This window comes from Fulmarus glacialis, unplaced genomic scaffold, assembly GCF_000690835.1.
Source record: "Fulmarus glacialis isolate BGI_N327 unplaced genomic scaffold, ASM69083v1 scaffold40693, whole genome shotgun sequence".
NCBI classification, from domain to species: Eukaryota; Metazoa; Chordata; class Aves; order Procellariiformes; family Procellariidae; genus Fulmarus; species Fulmarus glacialis.
The window spans coordinates 1-15,000 of record NW_009201730.1 but is presented as its reverse complement, the minus strand read 5'-3'; the positions used below and the strand labels follow the sequence as shown (position 1 = coordinate 15,000).

Sequence of the window (15,000 nt, the reverse complement as noted above, 5' to 3'; positions counted from 1 at the left end):
ACTAGGACTAGCCATCAACATCACCTGTTGTGTAAGTCAGATCAGTCTTGTGAAGGTCTCCCACTATGACTGGTAAACAATGACCACAACTTGCAAACACATACATACCAGTACTTTTTCCTTAATGTCACAAAAAATCAGAACAAGTAAAGGTAAAATAAAATTGTAGAACTGAGTGTTAAAATGTCTACCAAGAACCAATTTCCCTCCATCTCATATGGATGCAATGTGTGATCTTATTAAAAAAAAAATAAACTGAAAGCATACAAAAGCAACATGCTTTGCATGACAAATACCCTATACCAAGAAGCACACTGAGTACATTTCGGTTTCAGTAATTGACTCCTTTCATTTTGTCACAATCACAAGAGATCTGACCAACACATTCATCTGCATCCTCGTAGCATCCCATTAGCCCAGTCAAATCTAACAAGGTTGCTTTATATCCTAAACAGGTTAATATTATGAAACAAGATCCTATTCCTCAGTTACTGAATATATTTTGAAGCTTAACCTTCTGAAAGAGAGCTCTTGCTCTGCATCAATAGACTGAAAAAACCAGTATGTCTGATACTTGAGCCAAGGCTTCGAAGTTTTTATACACAGGAAGCAAGTAAAGTCAAGTCTTTCAGAATACAGGGGTTAAAAGCAGTTTTGTTTCTAGACCTATCTTTTAACATGAAATACTTCTAAAACAGATTGACCTAGAAATCTCAAATCTATTTTAATGAAAGAGCTTTCAAATGAAACAGGTTTTAGGAAGACGTTTTGACACTGAGGTCTTTTATACATTATTACAGCCCTTGATGCAGCATTTTTTGACATTCAGATAATCCCAATACGCTCAATCTACTTTCAACAAAATAATAAATATTGAGATGAATCTGAAAGAAGAAAGAAAGAAAGTATCACTAAACAGAAAAGTACAAACTGCACAGAAAGGACCCTTGAAGGAAGGAGGGAGGGAAAAAAAAGGGCTTCATTAATTATTCAGAATGAATTGCCTAAGAAATACATTCAGACATCTTCCAGGAACTGGCTTTTTTCCCTATAATCAGATCAGTGCAACTGGGTGCAGAGAACGAAAGAGACCTCAGTAAAAACAAGATTTAGGACAGCTCTAGTAACAGAAAAACAAACTGAATTTCAGTCATGATTCTTCAAGTTCTACATACTAGCTCTTTACTGAAAAGTTTAAAATGCTGTATTTTGCTCAAATAGCTGTAGAATATTTTCAATTCAGTTATACTCACTATTGGTAAAAAATTCACCCTATTGGTAAAAAAAATTTCAAATGAATAGTCATAATACTGGAAACCTGTACAAACCTTTGCACTGTATAGATGATCAGCATCGGGTGGATCAAGGACAGCAGCATTTTTATCTATAGGATCTACTTCTCTATGCATTACGTAGAAATTACAGTAGTTTCCCAGCTGAAATGGTCTAGACATAGGAAAAGCATCCACCCATGTAAACTGAGCATCAAAGAAATCACTTGGGATATACAAGTTCTGGTAACGCCTCCTCAGCTCCATCATATCACAGCTACGGCTGAAATAAACAACAATTACTTGAAAGATACAGCAATAAAAGAACCATTAATAAAGCACATAATTAAGAGGTATATTAATTGGAAATACAACCATTGTATATTTAATATTATATACATAAAATTTAAAGAGCAATATGTTTAAGTTAGAGTGTCATGGATTGAGGTTTAAAAACAAGTAACTAACTAAACACTTCTGATTAAGATGTCTGCGTATTAGGGAATACTCATTAAACAGAGTTATAAAGGTATTTTGCAGTAGCATTCCAAAATAAAAATGAACCTAGAAAAAGTTTATCATACAGGATTCTCAGCCATTACATATTTGATCTTTCTTTAAAGTTAAGATCATCATTTAACACTCACTACACACACGTGTGTTGACACGGTGCACAGTAATCTGTGCCCACAATTAAAGTAAGATGTAGGTAAACATCTGGCACTATAAACATACCAGTCCAGTGAAAACTTGGAAAACTGAACCGTGTAACGAGGAACAACACGTCGCGGTCTTCGAGGCGACCTCTCCCTCTCCCGTCTAGGTGATCTCTCTCTGGAGCGTTTTCTCTGGGGTGACCTTTCCCGGGACCTACGCCTCTCTCGTTCTCTTTCACGACTTAAAAAAATGCATACAAGATACAAATATTTTTGCATGCTGGTAACACAAAATGGTTTCTAGCACAACAGAGGCTAGACCTGTTAGAGATGACTCACAAAAAGGAGAGGAGAAGTTCCTCATGGTTTGTTTCAGTACACTGTCTCTTTACAAGACAGACTGCTTATCCAATTCCTTCATTTCAGATAGACACTAATATTTAATGGTAAAGCCACTTATGCGTATCGCTGACTCACTCTGGAGCAAGAAGTTCAGCTCTGTTTGAAGACAGGTCTTTACGGAATGCTTTGATTATAGACTAGTCTTCTACAACATACCTCCTGTCATCTTTTCGGTTTGGCATAGGGTCTCCTCCTCTGTCATTCCTCCCAGAAAATCTGGATGGTGGGTCTAATCTTCGAGCTGGTTGAGGCTGTGAAACTAGACGAACAGGGGGCTGTAACAAACCACCTGAAACAGAAATTTACAAGATCAATAGGGGGCAACTATCTACACTTTACAAACATTGCTGCTTTACAGTTGTTTCACTTGTGTACACTTTCTGAACTAACTCTAGAGTCAAATAAATCTATTTACTAATAACACCCCAAGAAACTCAAGAGACCTATGCTTTTCTTCACTGATGCGAACTGAGACTCTAGTAAGTGAAATAGGTTTAAAAGCATCTTCTTAAGATGGAAGCTAATATAATCTAAGCACACAGAAGTTATCACAGTAAATAGCTAGGCCTTTTCTTGGAAAAGTTATTTGTTTTAAAATAGATATGCTACCTACTCACTGAATTAAAGAAAAACTAAAACTTATTTTTGAGGCTATTCATAGGTAAAAACAATTAGCTTCCTGAAAAATTATTCTTAAATCAATTTATTATACTGCTGCATCAATCCCCCAGAACATACTTTTGCTGTCTCAAGACATTTAACCGATTGTAAATGGAGCAAACATTACTATACACCAATGAACAACTAGGACTAGTTAGACTGTAATAAGCATTTATCCAAAACAGTTCTGGTTAGGTAATAGCTTCAGATCTTCTCCCATTGCTTTTACTGTGGGTAAGACAAGTCTTAATTTTATCTTATTATCAATCCTATTACTGATTCTTCAGCCACTCAAAGTTCAAGTGACCCCATAACAACCTCTGTTTTAGATACGCCATGTTCGGCAGTGTTTCTCCTCTCAAATGCCAACTTGGCTAACTGAAATAAATAAAACACAAATATAGAAATAATAGTTTTAACAATACAATTGTGTAAAACCTGATCTTGTTCAACACTCCAGAAGATGCTAAGAACTACACTGCCGTTAATACTTTCCACTGCCCAACTTGGCTGTAAAAGCATCAGACTAAAAACTACATTGAATTTGCTTTCACATTATGAAATCTTACTATGAACAGGAGTCCATGGAGATTTCACTAACCAGGTGATTCTTGAGCTATTGCAGGCAATGTGCCTTGTACAGAGCTGCAGGAAGATGCATATTCAAACTGAAAATTCTATAGGGTCCTTTCTGTATTATTTCAATGACTACTTCAGTCTTCTGACTTACAAAAAAATAATAATCACACACTAAGCACCAGAAGGACGACAACAAACTTTGTGCATTGAAGGAGCACCTTTCTGCTGTGGCTGCTGCAGCAATGGCTGAGGCTGTGTCTGAAGCAAAGGTGTGATTGAAGCTGCTGATATCTGTGCCTGCAACAAGGACTGTGGCTGCGGCTGTGCCTGAACACTGAATGCAGTCTGCTGTGCAATGGGCTGAAGAACTGCCGGAGGTGTCTTCAGTAACGGCTGAGCTTGCGTCTGGTTCTAACAGCAGAAGAGAAAATGAGTTGTGAGTGAGCTTGAACCAGAAGCAGTCAGTACAAGTTACACTGGGTAACCCCATATACCTGATTTGGAAGTGTCTGGATCCTTTGTGCATTCCATTTGAATGGCATATTAGGATTGTAAGTAGCTTCTACCAAAACTCTGTCACCCACCTGAGGTGTCTTTCCTTTAACAGCACTGCAAACATTACAGAAAATGTATTGTGAGAGTCTTATTTAGCTAGTTTTACATTTGCAAGTTACATTTAAAGTTGAGAGAAAGTAGATAAAGTTCATTTTAACAAGCTTATAGGAACAGCATCTAGCCCCAAATTCAGTGAAAGTACTATCTGCTTCAGTTTGGACTATGCACAGGAATTGAATTCCCGCCATTGGCCCAAAAGCAGAAGCTCCCTGAACAGTACTGAGTTAAGATAGGCAGATAGCAAGTTATATGCATTTAATCACCCACAAATTCTGCCATTTCATGTTATAAGGAGCTTAATACCTTCTGAGTCTCCCAGCTTTGGGTTTTGCATTAAGAAAACTCAAAAATTCACATAAAGGAACTCACATCTAGCGTCTATTAACTTATTCGACTATCTGTCTTTCAGTGTTGACAGAAAAAACGTGCTAACTGCAGGCACTATCAATGGAGTCACAGAATTAGAATGCAATAATCTAAACCTTTTATTTAGTGAGGGTATCACAGAGTACATCTACAGGCAAGTATTTACATCTTACCTAAGCTGAAAAAAGACATCTTCATCCACAAAACCAAACGTATCATGTAGTTTAGTAACTACCCCAGTGAAGACACGCTGCTTTTGTGGTTGGGTTTGCTGTTGACTTGACCGGGGTGCTGGATAAGAAACAGTTATCTGGGCTGCCGGTTGAGGGGTAGACAGGCTAAGACTGGTAGGTAGCGCAACAGCTGGCTGTAAGCAAAATAAAGCAAACTATAAATCTTATAACCAGCTGACATACCTACAAGGAACAGTTCCTTTATCCATGTAGACAGGAGTTTAAAATGTCTCTAAAGCAATTATTCTGAATAGAGATTTTCAGAACGTGGAAGTTGGGGTTTTTTTGTGGGGTTTTTTTTTTAGATTACTTTTTTCCTACTTTGAATGAAGACTGGCTTTGTTTTTCCTTTTCTTTTAAAAAAGTCAACTTCCCCAAAATACGCACATTGTCTAGGAAAAAAAAAAAATGAAGACTGTGTTATTGTTTACAGGTAACCTGTACACTGGGCCTGAAGAGGAGATAAGTTCCTAACTTTGCTAGGAATACACACTTAGAGATTATTCTCCATTTAGATCCCAACTGTAGTGTTGGAAGTCAGTAAAGGTTGAGGCTAACACGAACCCTTCCTTAACTGAACAATTCACGTGCTTGCCTTCTTACAAAAGCAGAACACAGTAAGATAATGAAATCATGTAACCTATTTTTGCCTTCTTTTTTTAAAGCATGTTTGAAAGATTAAGTGAAAATGGAACTAGAGCAACTTACAGCGTGTTAAATGGTTGCATGTTTTAAACCTGTCAAGCTCAGCAGGATTCTTTTTGAACCTCTCTATACACGTACTGTAATACCGTTAACACAGAAAGTTAAATTCCTTCTCAAAGGAGAGAACGAAAGATTTTCGCAGTTTGTTACTTACTGCAAAACAACTGAACACTTGAAGTTCAATCAAAAAAAAAAAAATTTATAATGTAATCAACACACACATTCCCTTCAAGATTAAGGAAAAATTGTTGCCGTTAGTTTTTGAAACCAAGGCTATGCATATTTTAACATCTGGATAAAATAAACCTGTACCAATAAAATGTCCATTCATATTAGTTCATTTTACAGATTAAACTACCCAAGATGTCACAAGTTTGCACTCTTGCATTATCTGTGTTTGGGGATGGAGACCAAACAATAAAACCAAACTAACCTGAGTTAAAAGGGTCTGCTGAGGTTGCTGCAACTTAAAATAAATAAAGTTATAAATTAATTTTATATGCTTAAGGAAATTATACAGTTTTACCTCCTCTTTACAAGTAAGAGTTTTTGCTTAATCTGAGTCAGTTAATAGTCCTTTGGGGTTTGGTCATTTCAGCAGTTTGCATATGCATAAAATTGTGCTCATGTGGTTAATTTTAAGATTGTATAATCCAGGTTTATTCAGTAAGCAGAAATGCTGGTTTTTTGTAACTGGAAGTTAATAGCAATACCAAAAAAAGTTTTGGCAGCTGGAGAAGCTTAGGCCTGTAATTTCCACGTCCTTTTATTCTTTTTCAAAATCCTGTTAACTTCAAAGACCATAAAAAAAGGTAAAAGGGAACTTTTTTTGGACAGCATCTTTCCAGCAGTTAAAATACACGGCCCTGTTTAGAGCAAAGTTTAGCAGGAATCGTGTACACATGGAATAGTATATATTTTTAAATTTCCTTTTTGCATGAACGTAGGCAGGCTTCCATTCTGGATACGTCTCTCCGAGTTTATGAACTTCAAGCTCTCTTTCACTACAAAAAAATATTACTTAGTTTCTTTAACAACTTCCCATACAAGGATGATTTCGGAGACAAATCCTACAAGACACACAACCAACATTATTTTAAAAGTTATTTGTGATGTACACAGTAAGAATCAGACAAACCTGTTGCTGTACACTATAGAGAGTCTGCTGAGGTTGTGAATATTGCTGAAACAGATAAAAGCAAAATATCTCATAAACAGGAAGTATTACTACCCCAATAATACCAAATACAAGTTATCTGCTAAGCAAGTTTTAGACAGAAACTATTCACATTCAACAATTCTAATAGAAAACATAAGTAATAGTATCAACATATATTACTTTCGTAACAAATATTCTTAGCCTTTAGAGTGGACTGCAATGTACTCTTTCTAGGTAAAAGCAGCAATTTTTGTTAAGCCTGACCCTTACACAGTATCTAGGGCACAGTATGAAGTCATGCAGAATGCTATTAAGGATACATATAGTGATGGAAGATACTTGGAACTTGAGATTCTCAGTTTAGGTGCAGCAAAACTGCTTTTCTCAAAAGGCTTTCCATAGCTAAAAGTCAGCACCTCCATAAGCCAAAATTCCCACCTTCACAGATTAATACACCTATTGATAGCTGTAGACCTAAAATCCCACTGTTCTTTCAACAGGTTTATACTGCAATGATCACCATTTCCCATTCTGCTTTTCTCCTGGATACTTTAGCTTTACAAAGCGACTGTTTTATATTGTTAAAGTTCATACAGTCAACAGCAAATGCTCCTTTTTCTTTACCTGCTGTAACGCAGCTGCTGCAGCTGCAGCTTGCTGCTGTAAAGCAGCTGTCTGAGTTAGCTGATAGTTCGTTGGTGTTTGTGTAGTTAGGCCTGCTGCTGCCAATGCCGTCTGCTGGGTGTATATTGTAGGAGAGGCTCCAAGCAGCGATGGCTGCTGTACACCAAGAGCAGCTGAAAAGAGAACACACACAATAAGCACTAAGAGCAAATTCAAACAGCTGAGGTTTCTGACAGTTATACTAGACGCAGTTTGTGATGCTTCACTCCCGAATCAAGCTCGTGAAGTAAATAAATCCAACTCCAAAACTCAAGATAAAGGATCACACCTCACCAGCTTCTCTTCTAAATTCATTTACAAATAGTACACCACAGCAGAGGCACAGAGACCACTTAATTTCCTTCTTTCAAGTTGCTCATGATTTTATAGCTCTAGTAGTTGTCATCCCCATCTGCGCTCACCCCCAACACATACACACACTGTATTCTTTCTTGAACATATTTCAGGTTTTGGATGAGCCAGATGAAGATTGTTGCTCTGTCCTGTAAATTAATTAATACATTTCATTCTATCTGAGGGCAAGAGAAATCTTTACTGTAATAGCAGCTATGAAATGAAGGCTTATGAAATGTGTCCTCTGAAAATGCACAAGGTTTTGCGCTTCACTCAGTACTGTCTTTGTCTCTGAGTGAGATGGATTTTGTAGATGCGGGGGCTGGTAGAGAAGGAACAGCCTTATAACAAGAAGGAGTTTCATCGGTCCCCACATATAAGGGGACCAAGTCAAACTCTCTCCAGCTCTTACTAGGAAGGGTTTGTGCTGCCCAGACTCAAACTGCCTGGAAGGAAAGATTAGTTTATTTTATTGTCAGATCAGCTTTTAACTCACTGCAGAAGATTAAGCAAACCATGAGGAGCAGCTATCCACATGCTATGCTTCTTATGCATACAATACTTCCGAACAAGGTGTGCTTAAGCCTTACGGACAAAATATTTAGGGACAAAGAGCCCTGCACAATGCAAATCTGAGTGAAGAACTGCAAACATATATGGAAACCTGCTCCCTCTTTGGCAGGAGTTTTTAAAAAAAGTTATCTGCAGCTGCATGATCAAGTATCACTTCATCAAGCTATCAGTCTATGTTTAAATAAAACCAAAGAGAAATTCAGTAGGGAAACATATTGCCAGCAAAAACAGGTCAGCCAGCCACCTTCAGAACTGAAGAACATTCAAGTTGAACAGGGTTCCTTTCTCTTCCAAAGCCATTAAAGAGGAACAATGAAATGAAGAACAGATTTACAGTATTATTCCTGCAGAGTTTGTGCTCCACACTGTTCTTACTGATCCAAAATGAAGCTGCCATTCCTGACCCAGGGATGCAGTAAGAGATTGCTTGTAGTTGGTGATCATCACCATGTAATACACAAAAATGCTGCAACCAACTCAACAGATACTGAATAAGGTAATCCTCTCTACCACACTGTTCTTTCCAGCAATCTTCAGAAAAAAAGTTGATGGCACTGATCATCTTACAACTTTGGAATGAAACATGGAAGAAATATATAAGCAACAGTGAAAATAATCACCATCACTATGATCTGTATCAAATATTGTCACATAAGTATTCCAGGAAACAATACTATTTTAACAGTGAAATCAAGCATTCTGTAGTACAGCAAAATTACAGTATTTCCAGCATTACATGATTTTTTTTCCCTGAAAAATTCCAACATTCGGGTTTCTTTAGACACCAAGCAAGCCAAATCTGAGGCTTCTCCTGTGACAGGCCCTCCGTTCTCTTGATCCTCTTGCCTCCTGCTTGTCCATAAGCTCCAATTTGAACGTGCATTTTTGACCATCCAGAAGCACACTCTCATCTAGAACCTCACCAATACCTCACATAACACACCTTAAACAGACCTTTAAATCTAACGAAAATGCTTTGCTGCTGCATCCTGGCACAACTTCCACTCTTCTTGGCTGCATTACTTTGCTGGCTCACTTGAGGCAAATAACCAATGCATTAATCTTTCTTCTCTTATTTCCACATGCTGAGCAGCAATTCCTATTAGTGCAGAAATTCACTTCATGCTATTACCTTTGAATCTGTCTGACTACGTTAGCTATTGCCATTCAGTCTAATGTTCTAATGTTGTACCAACACAGGGGGATGGAGCTGGGAAGCATCATCAAGCAAGTTTCACAAGGTCTCTCCTACTTTTTGTACCAAGGATACCCGCAAAAATATTAACATGCTTGCTCCCAAAACCAGATCTTGGGGTTACTCCGCTCTTCAGTCTCCACTATGACAATTTCCCTTCCAGCATAACCCATAATTATTTTAAACAATTCCCAGCCCACCCTAAGACTCTCATCCCATTTTGTCCATTAAGGGGGGGAGATTTTTTGCCACCTCTACCGTCACTTTATGAGCATTTAATATTAACTGAGTATCATGTAATCTACAACACTGCAGATCAACTTACTAACAAAGGGCAAAGACAAAAGACTGTTGAGATCCCCTCAAAGGATTACACCTGTAATAACAAGTTTTTCGAAGTTGTATCTTGTTTCTACCAATTTGCCCCGAAGTATTCCAGGAGTTTAATTTGACTACCTTTCATCTATGTACTCATCTCGGTCAAACAGGCTCTGATTAAACAGGCAACTGTCTTTGCATTACTAGTTTGGGGAAAAAAAAAAAAAAAAAAAAAAAGGAAAAATCACACAGAAAAACAAGAGACAGAATGAATGGCAGACTGAGGGTGGAATTGACATCTGACTGCTATATTATTATTATTGGCAACAAGCATCTGCAGTGACAAACAATATCTTCTTAGGATTTGCAATTATCTCAGCAAGTACAGTGATGGAGATGCCTTCCTTCAAATGCAGTCTAAACAACTTCCATTCGCACCAAATACTGCATGGCACATCCATCTGAAAGGGCTTGGCTAGAAACTGGAGTCCTAGGCTGCAGCTCAAGCATCTTTCTAGGTAACAGAAACTTCTGTTGTAGTAAACACAAAGACGGTATTTAGTAGTCTCTCTTGCTGCTTCTGAATTGCAGAGACCCTTTAAGATTAACGAAACATCTTCAAAGTATGTAGCTACATATACCTCCTTGGTAAGTGATGTAGATTTATTAAGATTACAGTAAAGGAGTACCCTATGTAAGGCTTTGGACACTTTTCACAGTTGTCAGAAACTGTGAGTTTGGGTCCTCGGGTTTTTAAGTTTCTTCAAGCTTAACACACTTGGAATACAAACACCATACAACCTACTCCCCCAAAAAATCCCTTTTAACAGGCACACAATAGAAACTAAGCTCTGTGTATTTATCACAGGACATCCGTTTACAGCAAGCTAGCAAATTGTTCAACAGCTACTATTTCTTAGTGGCTCTGAGATCCACTACGTGCTTCTGCTATTACACTTTGCTTTAGTCACCTCATAGGGGCCACCAGCAATAACAAGATACTGAGCTTCAGGCACGTTTGCTTTCATCAGGTGCACTGTTCTTCACTCTAATGGAACAAAGTCTTGATATAGCAAAGACAACGACACCGATCAGCCAGCACGTAGCATAGCTAGGACTTCCCCTTGACTACAGTTCTATAAAAACAGGCTTCACCACACAAACAGAAATCATAACCCTGAAAACAGCACATGCCAAGCGCTGTGATACAAACCAAAGACATGTCAAAAATTAATAGCTGAGCAAATAGGAGGGGATTCTCCTTTGCAAGGCATTTCAGGAACTTGCACATCATTATGCAAGTTAAAAGTATAAAGAGTACTTGCGAAAAGCAATCTGTGCTATGTAGGAATTTTACAATTTTTAATTTTCTGTAGTAGGCATGATTAAATTTATGCTTTAACAATGCTTAACCAGCATAGCAGGGACTTCATTCTGGTTTTAGTCATGTGATGCACAAAACCATGAGACGAGGAGCAGAGAAACATTTCACTGTGTTACAAGTAGGAGTCTCTCTTGACACATAGATCTTTGCTGTCACCTGGCATTACCCGTCTCTCTTCTAATACCACAGGCACAGACAGTAATTAGTAAGCTGTCCCAAAGGGATCCCAGGAACCCTTCCTTACACGGCATGTCACTCTACAACTACCTTAGAGTGTCACACCTTAATAATTAAGAGCCTTAACTCATATAGTTACTTCTTCACCAGTGATGGCCAAGACAGCATCCAAGTCAGCAGTACAAAAAAAAAAAAAGAAAAAACACCCCTGAAACTACCTTTCTGCAATTATCAAACTGGGTTTATAACACCATCACTCACAGTTTTGACAACAGCTTAGGAAAAAGCTGTGTATCATGTTGCTTGTTATAAAAATCAAGATCTCTTTCCCCCATACCCAAGCACCTTGATGCTTTGGAGAAGGAACCTGACACTTGGATAAAAGCAGCTGGCATGCATAAAGATATATAACACCTTTTGCCAATCCTCTGAAAATATCTAAGAGTTTGGTACATGTAGTTCTTTTAAATCAGTTTATGAACATTGAGCTTCACAAGGGTAAGCCAATCTGCACAACTTCTTGAGCGCAGCTGAAGGTGAGAAGTAGTACGTGCTAGTCAGCATGCCTGAGCACTGACAGCATCTCTCTTCATCAGGCAAGCAACCTAGGTGGACAGTAGCTTCATGTTGAAAGGTGCATGAAAGGTGACTACTTAGCTACAGTTCAACAGTAAACACTGTTCTTCAGCTCTCAGCAGGGCCAAAGAGCACTGCATACTTTTCAAAGGAAGCTTCCTGTGCCCTGTATTATAAATCATTATAAATCAAAATTGCCAGTAAAAAAAGCAGGGGAACAAGTACATACATGGGTACTAAAACAGGAGCTGGGCAGCAGAATCCTGGGGACTGGATTCAGTAGTACAGACAGGGAAGAAAGAGGACACAGACACAGTGATTGTGTATTGCAGTAGCAATAGGAAAGGACTGTGTAGAAGGACACAAGGAGCTAAATGCCTTCAAGTGATACTGGGGAGAAGATACTACAGTGTGAAGAGAGACACTAGGAACATGACGGAAGGTGGAACTAGCACAGGAAGAAGGCAAAAGTGCAACCAAATGTTAGTCTTTAATGGCTCTCATGTTTGCGTCAGGTGCTGCTGGATCAGATGAAGAGCTAAAAATCCCTGGAGATACTGTCCTCACTGAGCAGGTGAAAAAACTCTCACAGCAACTGATGCTGACTAGTCCTATCCCAATTAAATTTTGCACTTCATTTAATTTAAGGAGGCTCAGAAGTAGGCTAACCAAAGGCAGAGTCATAGGAACAGGAAAATGGATAAGAAGTTGGTGTGTGCTTTTAGTGCCCTTGGTCCATTCATCTCTTCTCCAGAGCCCCCTTCTGGTCTACGATGGCTGCCAGCTCCTCCCCTTCAGCAGGTTTTATGCAGCTTTCCCTCTGAAACTGGACATGGAGCTGGCCCTCAGTCTTCCACCACTATTTCTGATGCACTAGCTGTCACATCAGTCAACATATCAAGAATACTCCAGCCCAGATGCTGCCATCCTTCGATCGCTCGAAGGTAATCGCCCAGTCATACACAAGAACCAAAAGCAAAATTTGTCTCTCCCATGTTCCCAATGTCGGCCCTTTCCAGCTGTTAAGCAACTTCTTACAGAAGGAGAGTAGTGCCATTTGGATAAGGAAAGTGTGAGCTATTCAGAGAAACAATGCAAAACTGCTTGTAGGGAGCTGGTTAGGTACAGCAACATTTTGGGTAGAGAGTGGGACTGAATGGGCATGGAGGAAAAGGCACACTGAGACGAGTATTGTGAAACACATGGGGGGGGGGGTGGCAGTTCCCTGACGATACACACTCAGATTGGACCAGTGCCCAAAGTGAAAACCGGAGAAAGGGGAGTCATTTGAGGAAAGAAAACTGAGTCAGGAGAAAGATTTATTCTTCCCCACCCCCCCTCCCCAGACATGCACTTCCAAAGAATGGCAGGCATTCCCAACTTTTGCTAAGCTCCCAGACATAAAACCACTGACAAAGGAGGTATGTCATTCAACTTCATATCAAACTACAGCAAGATGCAAAGGACAACTGCAAAAAACATACAACTCTTTAGAAAGACATCTCTTCAACAAGGTTACTGCCCGTGTTCACATTTTGACATCCTGAATCCTCAAAGTACCACAGCTTTGTTGAAGCCTTTTCACATCAGACAATGAAACTACAGTATTTAGGAACACTTTGTATTCAAGAAGAGAAAAAGGCAACCCTGAACTGGAAATGGAAGCACCAAGATTCACCATGCAGCAAGCTTCACATTCTTGCCTCAAAACCTTCTGTGCTATAAAATAATGTGAAACATGAAAATGCAGCCAGCTAGGTTTTTAAATACACTAGCCTGCAATTAAATAAGGCTTCTTAGCTAAATCAAAGGAAACCCTCTATCACTATTCAGGGCAATACCTTTGGTTATAGGGATCCTTGAGTTCTAACTTGGCATTAAAAAAAAAAAAAAAACCAACAACAAAAAAACAAAAACCAAAAACTCTCCCCATCCAAGCAGCAAATTTCAGAGACCTCTTCACTATGTGAAGAATGTCCAATATATTAGTAAAGGCAAAATACTTTGTAAACATTGATTTAGGCTGCCCAGGGAATGAAACTCAGGCAGCACTTAAAAAAATCTGCAATGCCTTATTAGTGCTGTTATTATTTAATCTAGAGCCATGCAATTTGATGAAAGGTAATTTGACTTACACATCTTTGGATATGAGTAACTTAATATCTTGTTTACTGACCAAAAGAATCAATAAAAATTCACCTGGGATTTTACTTATCACCCCTTAAAAAAACCCAACAACCCAACAGCTAGTATTATGATCTTTAATGTCTCTATTGTGTGAAAACCTCCCAACTTAAATCATTTAAATACAATTTTAAAAAGTTAGTTAGTATGGTGCCACTCTTAACTGCATACCCAACTACGGAATCTCCAAATCTACTAGATGTCAGGGTTCAAACATTAAGTGATATGTGAACTGACCTGGCTGAGATACTGCAGTGGCTGTAAACTGAGTAGCCCAAGGGGGATTCTTCTGTCCTCCAAACTGAGCCATGGCGAAAGGCAAAATCTCCTGGGTGTCTATCTTCTATAACTGCAATCTATTAAAATAAAGCGCAGCTACAATCTTTGAAACATATACCATTAGGCTATTTTAATTCTGGGTCAAAAAAAAAAAAAGAAACAAAAACTGTTGAAAGATTATCTTTACACCCCTAAACCTGGTGGGCAACACGCATCAGAAGTGGAAAACACAAAAAGTTGCAAGACAAGTTATTATATTTTCCTAAGGCACGATCTCCACCCTCCGCTTCTTAACAATGGGACTAACGCTATTTAAACACAAAAATTTATTCCAGTTTCCAACGAAGACTAAGGAAAAGGTGACTCTGCAGAACGAAGGATTTTCATTGTTTATTATTATTATTACTTCTTTTATAGGGCTATTGCTACGCCGCCGTTTGGAAGCGCTGCCGGCAGAGGAACAACGTACGCGTTCAGCCGCGGTCCAGCCTCCCCCTCCCCGAACAAGGGCAAGTACCCACGCGAACATGGCAGGGCCGCTCCAACTCCGCCGCTTGCCTGCCTCCCTCCCTCCCCCCGCGGCACCGCCCGCTCCTTCCCCGCAACGATTATTTTTAAAATCGACTTTAACCCCCCTCAGCACCACTAACC

The 15,000-nt window shown here is 39.0% G+C and overlaps 1 protein-coding gene across 1 annotated transcript in view; it reads right to left on the bottom strand.

Moving 5' to 3' along the window:
• The window catches only part of CCAR1 (cell division cycle and apoptosis regulator 1), a gene marked incomplete at its 3' end in the record, with an annotated part of 18,209 nt that extends 3,781 nt beyond the window's left edge, over positions 1-14,428 (bottom strand). Inside the window, exons 1-11 of the mRNA XM_009574043.1 lie at positions 14,308-14,428; positions 7,271-7,443; positions 6,626-6,670; positions 5,921-5,953; positions 4,723-4,916; positions 4,063-4,177; positions 3,787-3,979; positions 2,486-2,618; positions 2,007-2,168; positions 1,329-1,554; positions 1-24 (exon numbers count right to left, since the gene is read on the bottom strand). The exon at positions 1-24 is cut by the window's left edge and continues 90 nt beyond it. Of these exons, the coding sequence (XP_009572338.1) occupies positions 1-24; positions 1,329-1,554; positions 2,007-2,168; positions 2,486-2,618; positions 3,787-3,979; positions 4,063-4,177; positions 4,723-4,916; positions 5,921-5,953; positions 6,626-6,670; positions 7,271-7,443; positions 14,308-14,380 (1,371 nt within the window). The remainder of the gene's footprint in view (positions 25-1,328; positions 1,555-2,006; positions 2,169-2,485; positions 2,619-3,786; positions 3,980-4,062; positions 4,178-4,722; positions 4,917-5,920; positions 5,954-6,625; positions 6,671-7,270; positions 7,444-14,307) is intronic.
• Between the last annotated feature and the right edge of the window lie 572 nt (positions 14,429-15,000).